The sequence below is a fragment of the Anolis sagrei genome, chromosome 2, assembly GCF_037176765.1.
Source record: "Anolis sagrei isolate rAnoSag1 chromosome 2, rAnoSag1.mat, whole genome shotgun sequence".
NCBI lineage: Eukaryota > Metazoa > Chordata > Lepidosauria > Squamata > Dactyloidae > Anolis > Anolis sagrei.
Genome location: NC_090022.1, coordinates 138,344,387 through 138,359,586, shown reverse-complemented (window position 1 = coordinate 138,359,586; position 15,200 = coordinate 138,344,387). Strand labels below are relative to the sequence as shown.

The following is a 15,200-nucleotide window of genomic DNA, read 5'->3' as shown; positions in this document are numbered from 1 at the left end:
AGGTTTCTTATTAATAAGTAATTTGCAATCATGATTTGTTCTAATCTTCCTTCACAACCTACATTAAAAAGAAACCAGATATGTTACACTATTCCATGAGCAAAATAGTAAGGCATAACATGCTTAGGTAGCAAGAGTTGTAATCCAAGGCTTAGGAGAAGGGAAAATAAGGTGGAGGAAGCAGAGAGTGCCAGGCTGTACCAGGCACTTAATGATAAATAGGTGAGAAAAGGGAATTTAACCACATTTGTTTTTCTGCCTCCAAACATTTTAAGTCCTAAGGCTCCCAGCTATGGATCAATCAGGCCCTTCTACACTCAAAGATACATGTTTTCTGAATCTAAACACCACCACGCCCATAATGGAAGAAAGCAGTAAGAAAATCCAGCTCTGCAAGGTACTTGAAAACCTCTCTCGTTACATGGTAATATGCTGCATTTATGTATTGCATTTTGAGTATCCAAAATGCACCCCATCCATTATCTTAATAATTTTTACAACTCCAGGTGAATCACACCATGATTTATTTTCTTGCCATCACTGACAGACTTTTAATCCAAAATTCTGAAAATAAGAGGAAAAGATATCAAATGTTTTAAAAGCCCTTTGAAGAATATAATCTGACCCACCTTTCCCTAATTTTCCAAATGCTTGATGCTTCAAACCAGCACCTTCTTGAATTCTATAAGATGGACATTGGACTTCCCCAAAGGTCAGCCCATTGATTCAAAAGGAACCCAACAAAACAGTTTCAGACTGGCTTGCAATCTAGCCTAGCTGGTTCATATGAGGTTCCCATATCACAGTGAACAATTCCTGAAGGCCACTGCAATATTGTATGAAGACTTTCCACACAACATATCCAAGAAGTAACGCAATCTATCTATTGCTCCAACAATGTCAAATAGTTACTGGACAACAACTTTTTGGGCCTCCACATGGCTAGTCAACCTTTTCACTCTTATGCCATTGATTGATCTTCTTTACAGCAGCTCCTTGTTTGGAATGAATACGTGGGGGCCTTCTTCTATTATACTCTTCCTATGCAAGAGGTTACATAGAGAAATGAAATCACCTGCCTAGTGTCATGATTAAATAGTAGCAGAATAATAGTAGAACTAATAATATTCAATAATTCAAGTTTTAGTGAACTTTGGAGGGAATCCATGTATTGTGTGGCTAGTTCCAGACTCAACATACAGATTAATTCATCTGCAGAACGACAATAGCATTTTTTAAAAAAAACATACGTGTCACAGAATCATTGTCAATGCAGTAGAAAAAAATGAACCGCAGTCCTGAAATGGAAGTTTCTTCTGTTCCAAATGAGAGGTTTTATAATTGCAGACTTTTACAAAAAGTCAAGTGGGGACACAGCATCTTTTGTTTTCCTAAAGAAAGTCTACAAAGAAGCTTTGCTCATGTTTTCTTTTGCCTGTCCAGTCGTTGGGTTTCCAGACCGAATGTAGCGAGCACATCCCAAAATGGAAAGGAGGTTTTTGGAACAGACTTAAAGGAGCTGGAAAAGGGGAGGTGGTCTTCAAAGAACGAATAAACCCATCCATTAAGCCTTTGCATTTCACAGTTCATCATGTGAGAGATGCAAGGCGTGGTCACAAAGATCTACAAAGGAAGCAGAAAAACAAGTAACTTAGTTCAAGTACTGGAACTTCCAGCTAGACAGGCAGGCTGATTCAGGTTTACACAATGTCACAGTATATCATAGTAACATGAACTAGCAGTATGACTATATGTTGCATAATCCAATGCCTACCAAATGTATGACCTGCTAATCCACATAATGCCTGCCTGCAGTCATGTGTCCTGCAAGTTTTTTCATTCACATCTATATGTGTGGGAAATCCCAAGAGAGCAAATACAAGATGTTCTGAATACCTGATAGCCAAACAGAGATAGCGAGAGAAGCCTATGTTCATTTCAGTAGGTCTCAAAGTGTGTATATATTTAAGAGATGCATTCTCTTGTCTTCATCAAAACACTTCTCTCAATCTGGCTCCTCTTCTCAAAGCTGTTTGGGTCAAATCATTTTTCACTTGATGGAAAAAATATGGCTTAACCTCCCTTCTCTCTTTTGAATAGAAACTTGAGCCAACGATGACTTAGCAATTGCATTGAGGTCATGGGATTGTACAGGGTTAACTTATCTAAATACCATGAACATCATGAGACTAGCTAGCTACGCAATCCCAACAGCTTTGGCAAACAGTCTGTATGGACAGATCAGGTGAATATGCAATTGATCTGGCTGCCAGCCAATCATTAAGGCCACTTCTGTCTGCCAACAGCAGCTGCCAGCCTCATCTTGTTGATCTATAACAGCATTAATGGCTATTAAGAAGTGACTTTGTCTAGACCTCCTCAGTTAAGTCAGCTTTTCACCTAAAACTGGAGGATTTGTGTGTTAATTCCTTGGCTGGATACTCTAGGAGGCCTATTATGAAACAGAAAGCATCACACACAATTCTAAGTGTCAGAAATAGGTGATGCACTTTGGCAGTACTGCCACCACATGCCTCCAGTCCTCAAACATTGGAGGGGAAAGGTCAGGTAGAAACCAGCACAGTCAGGGTTGTTGTCCAAAAATAGCTCAATGCTACAGGAAGAGCCAGTTTCCTGAACAGCATGCTGGCAACTGGCCGCTGGACAGTCTTCTCGCAGGCACTGAAAATATGGAGATGTGGACAAAAAAGGAGAAGAAAAAGGCACTCAACATAAAATTATCTGCAGGGGCTTATAAAAGAAAATAATATCTCCGCATTCTTTCAACTGCAAATAATGTAGGTCTCCTGGACACACTGAGACAATAAAAGAAGTATAACTGTCCAAGGCCCAAAACAGAATACGAAGCTGTTTTTCAACAGCAATATTTTAATTACACTACTTAAAGTGTATTGCTTGCAGTGCCAGGCAAGCAAATAATTCAGTCACAGGCCCCGTCTACACTACCATCTAATGCAATTCAACTGCATTGCAAAACAGAATGATATGGCAGTTTACATAAGTAGGTAAAGGTTTTCCTTGACATTTAATGTAGTCATGCCCGACTCTGGGAGGTGCTCATCGTTATTTCTAAGCCAAAGAGTTGGTGTTGCCCATAGACACCTCCAAGGTTATGTGGCCAGCATGACCACTTGGAGCACCGTTACCTTCCAGAAGAAGCAGTACCTATTGATCTGCTCACACTTGCATTTTTGAACTGCTAGGTTGGCTGAAGCTGGGCCTAACCGCAGGAGCTCACCCTGCTTCCTGGATTTGAACAAGTTCAGCAGTTTAACCCATTGCGCCACCAGGCCATAGTATTCCAAATGAAAGTATGCAAACATCACATCAAACCGTCAAAGATTAATTACAACACACAGTTTGGTGTCTCAACTTTTAGATCTGTTTCTGGGTATATTTGACCTGATAACTCCAAAACCTGCAACAGTTTTCCCCCATCAGAAGATATACCATATACCACTCTTCACTCTGCTCACCTATAAATAATCAAGATATTTTAATGTAGTGTTTATATTAATATTTTTTTAAGTATGAAGGAAACATATTAAAAATAAAAGAAGTGGACTACATGAAAATCTACTTATTTCATAACAAAAAAATTATAAATTGGTCTATCCAATGCAATTTTCTGAACAGTCCTAAAATTAAGACACCAAGGAAACAAATTGTTTGGTTGGATTGTATTATTGTTTGGGATACAATCATAGATTTGAAATTAACTGGCAAATAGAAATTGTAAACCGCAACCTGAAGCAGCTTCATAAACCACAATTGTGCTCATTGAACTGAAAAATCCTAATGCCCTGACTTTACTGTGCCACCAGAGGCAGCCCCAGTATGGACATCAGAGGTAATACACAAAACTGAGTACAGAAAGGATAAACTACAGAAGCCAAAAAAGGTGTTCTAGAGAAAGGCGTGTCTGTTTGTCTTGTCATATTTATATCTCACTGTCCTTCCTCCAAGGACCTCAGATGTCTTCCTCCATATTTATACTCATAACTGTTCTGTATATAGATTAAGCTGCCAGAGTTTCTGGCTCAACGTTAGCCCAAACAAGGATTTAAACCTTCATTTCCCTGTTCTTAAGCCCACAGCTGTAACATTACACATTGGTGCCTTGTGTCATTCTTAAGTTTACAAATCAAAACCACAGTATACATCCTAAATTATTGTTAGTAGAAACAATTTAATGTCTAAACTTAGACATAGAAACAAAAATAAAGGACAGCAATGGAGAGCCTTTCTTTTCTCCCGAAAGCTGCATTCTCCACAAGTAATTCAGGATTGGGTGACTTACAGCTTTTCATATTTTGCTGGAATGTAGCTCCCAACTGTGCTGGCTAGGACTGACAACTACAACCCAACAATATCTAGAGGCCCCTCATGGTAACGTTTTGAAGCTGCATGCTGTGGTCTGGTGAGGTCAAAGTCAAGTGATGGGTAAGGAATTAACCCCAACTGGAGAAACTGGTGGTCTTGTTTCTGCCACTGTCAGCTGTTGTTCCACTGTAACCACCTTCCTTTCCTAACTAGTGGACTACTCAGCAGATATGTGAACTGATCACTTGCAAAGGGTTTTTCACACAAGGCTGGGGGGCAACAAGAAATTAGGTAGAGGTATTTTATAGGTTGCCCATTCTGCTGTAGGGCATGCAAGGGCTCAGATTTGACTTTTTGGCTAACAATGTACTATTTCTGTCTGCTAACAAACAGAATATATTATTCAGTGTTCTTGAGTCAGATATTTCTTGTGGGAAATGTACACATCTATTGAAATAAGATTTCTTTCACTTGTGTAAACTCAAATATGAACTCAAGCTTGTCTAGTACCATCACCCGGGTGAAAGAAATCTTAGTCCATTAAACAGACAAGTTTGAAACACGTGTATCAAACAACACTTCTACAAAGAAGAATGTTCTTTACTTCATGTAATATTATGCACACAAGACACATTATTCTAGGCACAAGGTGCCATTTTAGAACATAATTATTTTCTCTCTGAATCAGGGGAATTCCTTTCCCTTCACATTATATGACAGCCAAGATTTTGTTATTGTTATTGCAAGTGTGTATTTAAATTAATTGGGTGACATTTTAAAATTGATCAGGAGGTTTTTAACTGACCAATCAACTCAGCAATGCAGCCATACTTCCTATCCTCTGAACTACATAGATGGTACTATAAGCGACTGTGTATGCTTTCTACTCATAATGATGGACAAACAATTTTTTCAGTGGATGATCTCATGCTTACCTGTTCGTTTGCTGCATAGTCGGTCCTTGACATTTTCTGCCTCATGGGAGAAGAATTCTATGAGCTCATCTTCATACTCTTCAGCTATACTCTCACACTGCACACAAGATCCAAGGAGATCAGCCAGTCAGCTTTTTCACATCCCTGCTCCCCATCCAAAGGGTATACTAAGCAAGCCCATTTTTCAACCCATCAATGTTAGGTCAGATCAGAATTTCAATATACCAAAAAGGGGCACAAAGGAACATATAAGAGACTGTTCAGGACAGGAAAAGCTTGGGTAGGACCTTATTCAGCCTTTATAGGAACCAAATATATGCAGTCACAGACACATTGAATGTTGCCTCTGAATTAAGAAGAGATTCCCTCACGTTTTAAATGGGCTGAAATCACTGCAAGAAGCATTCGTCTCTTATTACCCTTAGAACTCTAAATCCAGATGAGAATTTCCCTCCTGGGTACACAGAAGATTGTGTTACTTGGAAAGCTCTGAACAAACTGCGCTCTGGTACCACGAGATGCAGAGCCAATCTTAAGAAATGGGGCTACAAAGTGGAGTCCATGACATGCGAGTGTGGAGAGGAGCAAACCACAGACCATTTAGTACAATGCAGCCTGAGCCCTGCCACATGAACAATGGAGGGCCTTCTTACAGCGACATCAGAGGCACTCCAAGTGGCCAGGTTCTGGTCAAAGGACATTTAATATAATGCCAAGTTTAACTTTGTGTTTTTATAATGCATTATAACTGTATTTTCAATTTGTTTCTGACACAATAAATACAAATAACCCTTGAAACTATCCCTATATTTTCAGAAGAGTTAGGCAATCTTTGTATGTAACCCATGCTTGTGCAGTTCTTTTGGCAGCCATGAAAAAGCCTTTGTGCCTGCTGATTTTGTTGGATTTTATTGAATTACAATTTCTTCTGATTCTGGACACAGATCCCAAAAATGTCTGCAAGGCCACATATTTTCCATCTCTGCTTTATAGACTCCTTTTATCCTGTTTTCTGTAACCATTTCCTCAGCTGCACCCAGCACAGTCATGGATCACAGACTGTACATTCCCAAGTAATGTACAGTCAAATCCAGGAAAAAGACCACACAACCAAGAAGATCCAGCACAGAAGGCATTTTCCCTAGTAACCCACATCTACAAGGATAGTCCCTAACCAAACTTCATTCCCTGTCTTACTCACTGCAAACGTCAGGCTGGATGTCACATCACCATCAATTTTGGTTTCAGAAAGGTCCATCTTGGTTCCGTCATGAGAGATCACTCTCACATAATTTTTCCGGTTGGTGGAAGGATCTACTTTCTCCCCATAGTCATTCATTTTCTCACAAACACGCTCCAACAATTCTGTCAAGTGAGCTTCAGATCTGGCATAAGGCACCTACAGGGAAAAGCACACAGCCTCAGAGGCAGATTGAAAAAACTTCACCATCTCAAAGGTTGTCCCCTGACATTAAGTCCAGTCATGCCTGACTCTGGGGTGTGGTGCTCATCTCCATTTCTAAGCCGAAGAGCCAGCATTGTCCATAGACACCTCCAAGGTCATGTGGCCGGCATGACTGCATGGAGCGCCCTTACCTTCCCGCCGGAGCGGTACCTATTGATCTATTCACATTTGCATGTTTTCGAACTGCTAGGTTGGCAGAAGCTAGGGCTGACAGCAGAAGCTGACGCTGCTCCCCGGAATCGAACCTGAAACCTTTCGGTCAACAAGCTCAGCAGCTCAGCACTTTAACCCACTGTGCCACCGGGGGCTCCTCACCATCTCTACCATTATAAAAACAAATCCAGCCATTTTCCCACTCTACTACCAGTTGCTGGAGGTTCAACATATGACCTTTAGAGCGGTTTCACGCAACCTACCACTGAGGAGTAGCCAATCATTTGGAGAAACTGGACATGAACATAATCACACAAAAACAGTGTCATCACACGCAAAAACAGGAGCCAACAGGAGCTTATGAAACTTTTAATTTCTCTGCTGTAGACAAATGCATTAGCAACCCAGCTGAAACTTTTACAATACAGTGTAAGGAATAAAACTCCAGAAATCCTGACTCCAGCTTTGCCTTATGCTCTCAGCTTTGCCTCTAAAGTTTGAAGATATTCAGCTACACCCCCAATTGTTGCTTGTACAACCATTCATGATGTAAATGTTGGCCTTCAAATACTTCTTCCCTTGGGATTTGTAGATCTCAGAGAGCATTTCAATCACTGTATGAACATCTTCATTGTTTAAGATCATACATCTCATCAAAGGCGTCCTGTAATTGCTGAAGGAAGAAGGCAGGGCCTTCTGAAACCAGCTCGAAGCTTATGTAATTAGTTGTCTAAGAAGTAATATAAAAAAGAGCTAAAATTGTTTTTCTATTAGCCTTTTCAGAGGCAGATATGAAAGTACTGATGCAAACAGAGCTCTGACGTTTGAGGAACACCTGTCTGACAGGTACTTAGGAGGACTGGAATAAAAAGGTTATCTATTACTCACAGTCCATGAAAATTTTATCAAGATCTTGTAAAGCAACATCCAAATACAACTGTATGTTTGCATTAAAAAAGCATGCAAAAGCCGATTTATATATAGCTTGGAGGGGCAGGAACATGCTTTAGTTTGTATTATTTTGTAGCTTTGCTCGTTTGCAGTAAATATGTATCTGCTAAATTTTCACCTTACTGTTTTTTTTATTAATTTATTCATCACGAGTATTTACTAATCACTGTTCTGCACACGAAGGCTCCTAAACTACCTATCATGAAATCTGTTTTTAAATTCTTTAAAAACAAATTCATCAGTCAATTTTAAAAATCGGTTAAAACCAAGGGGCATATAGAATACAGTTTTGACATATTTTCACACCTATGCTGAAATTTTATGGATTCTGTTATTGAACCAGAGTTTTCAGCAGTGTTAGCACTACAGGAAAATATTTCTATTTAACAACATTAAATAGAAAGTACTGGGGATTATCCTATCACCCTCTGAGTAGAAGCACTTTCTTGCCACACTAAAGATCGATTTAAAAAGGAATCCAAATAGGTGAAATGGGGCCCATGTCTCTGACTTCCCATCTTGAGAATTATAGCTAAAAGCTTTGAAAATTCAATTATAATGCAAGTATAAGAAGTTTTACCTCTACAATGGACTGGCTTCCATCTGGGTTGATGCGAAAGGAACCTATCTGGATGGTTTTCTTGGGGTCAACCTGAGAAATTTCCCACTCCAGCTCATCCACCAGGGCCCGGCATGCTTAAAGCACAAAGAAAAAGAAAAAAATGTAGGAAGTAACCAAGGCTGTTACAGTCAAAAATAAAATAAATCCAGGGCAATAATATAAAAAGCACATTCAAGGTAAATTGTTTATAGACCTTTTAAAAAAAGAACATTCCATGTATTTCCACCTTACCACAAAATTAAACCTCATCAACTTCATCTCCTACCTAGGCTGATGAAGATAAAGATCTCAGGAAAAATACACCAAGTATTCCCTTTCTACTCAACTTCGCATTTAATAGGTTCCACTTCATCCTTTCAACTTCTCTCATTAGTTGACTCTTAAGGGATAAATCCAACTGCCTTTTCTTCCTTCCATCACACAAACTTTAACTCTGAGATTTACTACTAAAGTTAGGAATATTCCCCAAGTTTGTTCACTAAGCAAATGTTTTCCTCACAATATGGGAGAAGCTCATGGAAAGGTCTGAAAACAATTTATTTAAGCAAGGCCTGTACAGAGGATTTACAACCTACATTAGTGAGACAAGAGTTGTACATAGTGAGGGGAAATCAATTATGAGAGACAGGTCTTACTGTATAGTGGGTTTCAGCAGAGGTTTGACCACTTCCTGTTTTATGTTTTATTCTGCTTAGCCACTTGCCAATCTCCATCCCCTCAGCTACTTTCATGACCCATGAAGGACAATATGCATGTCTCCCACCTCACCACTTGAAAACCACCATTATGCAGTCTCCCCAGAAGTTAATCCTTAACTATTTAAATAATTGTGAGTTAGCTGAATAATTAGGAGAGGGAAAGAACATTGTTCCATGCATGTATGGGAGCTATATTCAGAACTGAGACATGCCTGAAAGGGCTCTTTTCATTCCACTGAATAGCAATGAAGTCCTCCTCTTGATATTCAATTTCAAGACACAAGCAAAGGACTTCACACGCGCACACACACTGTATACAGCTGAGGTATATGTAGTGTGAGAAAATTCTGCTGCAAAAAGCAGGCAATATATATGATAAGTGACAGATCCTTGGGATTAGGGTCTATGGTAAGAGTTAGATGAGAGACCACAGGTGGGTGGGTGGAGCCCGCTGCTCCTAGCTCTGTATCCTTGGAGGTTAAGATCTTCTGGGGAGGCCCTGCTCTCAATCTCGCTTTTTTCGCAGGTGTAGTCAATGGGGACAAGAGACAGGGCCTTCTCAGTGGTGGCCCCTCGACTGTGGAACTCCCTCCTCAGTGATATTCGATCGGCCCCACCCCTGACTTTCAGAAAGTAATTAAAAATGTAGATGTAGGCCCAAGCTTTCAGACAACAATTTTTCAGTGCAATAAGTGATTATGGAATAGTGCAATGATGACTGGCATGGCTTCGGACTATGGTTTTCATCATTGCTTTTAATTTTGAGTTGAAATGTTTTTAACCTGTTGGTTTTAATGTATTTACTTCATGTTTTAATGTTTTTACTTCATTTGTATGTATTTTTATGCAGCATCAAATTGTTGCCTACTGTGATCAGCTCTGAGTTCCCTTTGGGGTGAGAAGAGCGCAGTATAAATATAGTAAATACATAAATCCTTATCATAAGGCATTCCCTTGCTTTACTTTTTGGCTCCATGCAACTGTGAAATGAGAGAGAGGGAGGAGAGACAGAACACAAAAAGAAATAATTCACGCCTGGGAGCTGCCTCTGGAACTCTCAAAGTCTAAAAATGCTTCAAAAGAAGAACAAAACAATGCAAGTACAAAGTACACTTCTCCTTTTGAAATATCAGTACCTTTTGATGTGGAATAATGCAACTTCCCCATCTCCAAAAAGCCTATCACATTTAAAAGATGATTGACAGTTCTGGAGTCTTCTAGGAGAGGCAATTAATTCTCTCTCGTTTTAAAAACTAGGAAAAGGACAATATGGAAAGTGACCCTTAAATGGCCTTTGGGGAGCTCATACTGTAGTGTAAGTACAGTAGCTCTGACGTTCTTCAGGAGAACAAGGATTTCTCGAAATGAGACTTAGTAGTAACTATGGATAACTTTCCCTGAAAGACAGTTTTCCCAACATACCAGTCTCTCTCGGCAATCTGGTGTAGACTTTATGCTCAGGAAAAATCTCAGAAATATCAGTAGACTGGGCCAGTATGGAAAGAATTTTCAGAGGACAGAAAGTTTGAAAACAGCAGGCATAATCATTTTTTTTAGTATACGCCTTTTTTTCCAAATTTTACGTACTCCACATTATGAATGAAATCAATTAAAAATAGGCTAGTTTACCTCCACAGCGAAGATCTTGGCTCCTCCGGGCAAAAGCACCACTCAAGAGCAGTAGGAGGATTATGGAGTGGCAGGCCGTGCTCAAAATCCAGCTATTCATCTTTGTGGGTGTGGGCAAGGGCCACAATCTGCACAGAAAGTCAGACGTTGTGGAAGCTATTTCAAGCTGTTTCTTGAAACCCCAAAGCAAATTGCTTGCATTAGAAGGAAAAACCACACAAAACTTCAAATTATGTGCCTGTGTCCCTTCATGCTCATCCAGGGCTTCTTTAACACAACATACTATGCTAAGCAGCCTTCTGAAAAGTAGCATTTGCTGCCAAGGCTAAAGCACAAAGTGCTCTTTGTGCAACTGTCCAAAGGCAACCGTTATTTTTGGTTCCTAGAAGGTTCCCTCTGCTTCTCTTACTGACTCTGTGGGATATATGTTGAGTTGTTCTCCTCATTCTATACCAAAAATATTTCTTGTTTGTGTCAGGAGTGACTTGAAAAACTACAAGTAGCTTCTGATGTAAGAGAACTGGCCGTCTGCAAGGACAGCCATCCAGGGGACACCTGGATGTTTGATATTTTATCATCCTTGTGGGAGGCTTCTCTCATGTCCCTGCATGGGGAGCTGAAGCTGACAGAGGAAGCTCATTCTGCTCCCTAGATTTATTTATTTATTATTTATTTATTATTTACAGTATTTATATTCTGTCCTTCTCACCCTGCAGGGGACTCAGGGCGGATTGCAATGTACATATACATGGCAAACATTCAACGCCATAGACACACGACATATATAGACAGACACTCAGAGGTTGAACTGCCAACCTTTCAGTCAGCAGTCCTGCTAGTACAAGGGTTTAACCCAGGCATCCTCAAATTGTGGTCCTCCAGCTTTTTGGGCCTCCAACTCCCAGAAGCCTTAACAAGCAGGAATTCTGCAGGACCAAGCAGGACCAAACAGCTGAAGGGCCGCAGCTTTAACCCACTGCATCACCGGGGGCTCCACCAGAAGTATAATAATCCTGCATTGTTAAGCCATCAGCATCCCTGGCCTGCATCTTCCCCCAACAAAAAACTATATTTGCTAGCTATTTTTGTTATGTTGTTTTATGCTGTTTTAATTGTTATTGCTTTATTGTAATCGTATTCTGCCTGGGCCCATGTAAGCCACCCTGAGTCCCTTCGGAGAGATGGAGGTGGGGTAGAAAAATAAAGTTCTTCTTCTTCTTCTATATTCCATCACCCTGCAAGTGTTGGTACTCCCTGACAGATCCTGTGCCAGCCTTAACCTGCCAGTTCCCCTCCGATGGACATATTAGCTGGAGTAATTGAACTTGTAGTGCAATTGATCCCAAACTTTGGTCCGTCCGGTGGTTTGGACTTCAGCTCCCAGAAGCCCTAGCCAGTTTGCTCAATGTTTGGGAATGAATCCCTGTTGTAGTGCAAAACTCTTAGAGGACCATAGGAGCATCCTCTCTAACAATACTTCCAAGGGCCCTTCCACACAGCCATATAACCCAGAATATCAAGACAGAAAATCCCACAATATCTGCTCTAAACTGGGTTATCTAAGGGCCCTTCCACACAGCCCCATATTCCAGAATATCAAGGCAAAAAATCCCACATTATCTGAGTGTGGACTCAGATAGTTCAGCTCAAAGCAGATATTGTGGCATTTTCTGCCTTGATGTTCTGGGATACAGGTTTGTGTGGAGGGGCCCTAAATCCACACTGCCATATATTCCAGTTCAAAGTGGATAATATGGGACTTTATTCAGCTGTGTGGAAAGGGCCCAAGGCATGTAATGCAGGATCTCTCTGACCTTCCCAACAACCCTGCAAGGGAGCCCACTGTGATTCATCCCCATTTGACAGAGACCATGCATGGCAGAGATGAAGTCCAACCCAGGATGTAGAATTAATGCAGTTTGGCGCCAATTTAGCTCAACGCGATGGAATCATGGGAGTTGTAGTTTCCCAAGCCCTTAGTTTTCTCTGCCAAAGAGTACCGGTGCCTCCCATTATTCCATCGCATGAAAGTGGTGTCGAACTGCGTTAACTGTGCAGTGTGGGCGCACCCCTCAGCCTTCCTGCGCCTCCTCTCCACTTTGAATGCCCCCCGCTGCTTCATACAGTAACCTGCCCGGTTCCCCGCACTCTGCTGCTCTCACCGCGAGACCGCCTCGATCCCCAACTCAGTGCCGGCTACATCAGAGCCACCGAGGTGCCTCTCCTTCGCAGGTGTCTAACTCCTGCCTGATCGGACGTCTTCCTCTAGTCCGACTTCATCCGCTCCACACGGGAAGATGGCCCGCCCCGTTCCACACACCCTGGTTTTCCGCTTTTCGAACACCTTGTGTTGCACTCCCGCAGGAAAAAAAGCGGCCTCTTCGCAATACAGGCGCGTTCAGGACGACTCAATCTTGTTCGAGGACCCCTTCAAGGTCCCTTCGGCTCGCGTGGCGAACAGCGCGGTTGGCCGATGGAACGTGGGCGTGGCTAGAGCAAAGAAGGCGTGGCCAGAGTGAAGGGTTGTTTGTATTTAGGGGGCGGGGCTCCCAGTTGGCCACGCCTTTCCCGAGGACTGGCTTTTCCCGCCCACTTACAAAAAAAGTGTATTCCATAATTGGGAAAGCTCAACTGGTCCCTTTCGGAGTGCAACGTGGCTATCGACAAGTGGATGAGACAGCCGTGCTCTCGTTCACCTTCCTCTTTTGGGCACTCACCTACACTGTGGAATCAACGCAGTTTCATATCACTTGTAATTTCATCACACTACAGAATAAATCCACTTCAAATCCGGTTTCTGCCTCCTGCAGAATTCTGGGGTTTATAGTTTAGCTCTTAGTATAGTATAGTATAGCTCTTAGTATAGTATAGCTCTTTCCTAAACTACAAACCCCAGAATTCTGCAGGAGGCAGAAACCGGATTTGAAGTGGATTTTTTTTCTCCAGTGTGGTGAGGCCCTTTGGAGTTATTCAATGTTATGGAATAAACTTGAGAGTTGTAGTTTTGCAAGGCCTTTAGCTTCCTTTGCCGAAGAGGGATGGCATCTCACCCAACTACAACTCCCATCGTAGGGAGCCATGGCAGTTAAAGTGGTGTCAAGCTGCATTAATTCTGCAGTGTAGATGCTGGGGAAAGTGGAAGGCAAAAGGAAGAGGGGCAAACCAAGGGCAAGATGGATGGATGGATGGATGGCATCCTTGAAGGGACTGGACTGACCTTGAAGGAGCTGGGGGTGGTGACGGCCGACAGGGAGCTCTGGCGTGGGCTGGTCCATGAGGTCACGAAGAGTCGGAGGCGACTGAACGAATGAACAACAAAGATGCACCCTGAGAAACCGTGTTCCATTCTACACTTTGTGGTTCAGCTTGCCAGTTGTCTCTTAAACTATATACCCTAGAATAGTTTATACAGGTTGATCATCTCTTAATCAGAAATCCAAAATACTCCAAAGTCTGAAACTATCCAGGTGGGTGGCCGAGGTAGTTATACCTTTGCTTTCAGGTAGTTCAGTGTGCACAAAGTGTTAAACATAACATAGGGAAAATGACCTTGAGGCTATGTGTAGAAGGTATATACTATGCATGGGCAAACTTGGGCCCCCCAGGTGTTTTGGACTCAACTCTCACCATTCCTAACAGCCTCAGGCCCTTTCCTTTTCCCCCTCAGCCACTTAAGCATCCTCAGAGGTGTGAGGTCTGTTGGAAACTACACTACCACCCAAGTAAAAAAAAGAAGCACAATTAAAGCCCTGGCAGACTCTGCAAAAGGAATCTGCAAACCCCTACTCCTTCAAGTGAACCGAACCACCTAAACCACCTCAGACACCAGAAGAGCTGCAAGACCGAGAACAAGCCATGAGAGTAAACACAAAGGCCCACCCAGAGGAAAAGTGTCCTTCCTATATATTAAGGAAACCACTGACCGCATAGGGAAGCCGATGAAGAAACACAACCTATAAACAATCTATAGACCCACTAAGAAAATCCAACAAATGTTACGTTCAGCAAAGGACAAGAAGGATCTTCTCGCTTCTGCAGGAGTCTACCAGATACCATGCAGCTGTGGACAAGTCTACAGAGGGACCACCAAACACAGCATTGCCCAAACATGAATCAAGGAACATGAAAGGCACTGCAGACTAAGTCAACCAGAGAAGTCAGCCATAGCAGAGCACCTAAACCCGAACCAACCTGGACACAGCAAATTACTTGAGAACACAGAAATGCTGGACCACTCTAAACAACCACCATGTCGGGCTACACAGAGAAGCCATTGAAATCCACAAGCATGTGGACAATTTCAACAGAAAGGTGGAAACCATGAAAATGAACAAAATCTGGCTACCAGTATTTAAAAAAACTGTAAAATCAGGACAGTAAATAAACAGGGGGATTCCAGACAG

General features: G+C 41.8%; 1 protein-coding gene across 4 annotated transcripts; it reads right to left on the bottom strand.

The window, feature by feature from the left end:
- Positions 1-507: 507 nt before the first annotated feature.
- CNPY2 (canopy FGF signaling regulator 2) lies at positions 508-13,287 on the bottom strand. 4 transcript variants are annotated; one of them, XM_067463904.1, is made up of 6 exons: positions 12,928-13,287; positions 10,798-10,925; positions 8,429-8,544; positions 6,481-6,678; positions 5,280-5,376; positions 508-1,623 (listed from the first exon to the last, which is right to left on the bottom strand). In XM_067463904.1, exons 2-6 carry the CDS (start codon positions 10,895-10,897, stop codon positions 1,580-1,582), a joined length of 555 nt encoding a protein of 184 aa, XP_067320005.1. In that variant the 5' UTR covers positions 10,898-10,925; positions 12,928-13,287; the 3' UTR covers positions 508-1,579. The 4 variants fall into 4 exon arrangements, with proteins under 4 accessions (XP_067320005.1, XP_067320006.1, XP_060620073.2 ...); XM_067463905.1 differs by having other exon boundaries at positions 12,932-13,287; XM_060764090.2 differs by having other exon boundaries at positions 12,960-13,287.
- Positions 13,288-15,200: the final 1,913 nt, after the last annotated feature.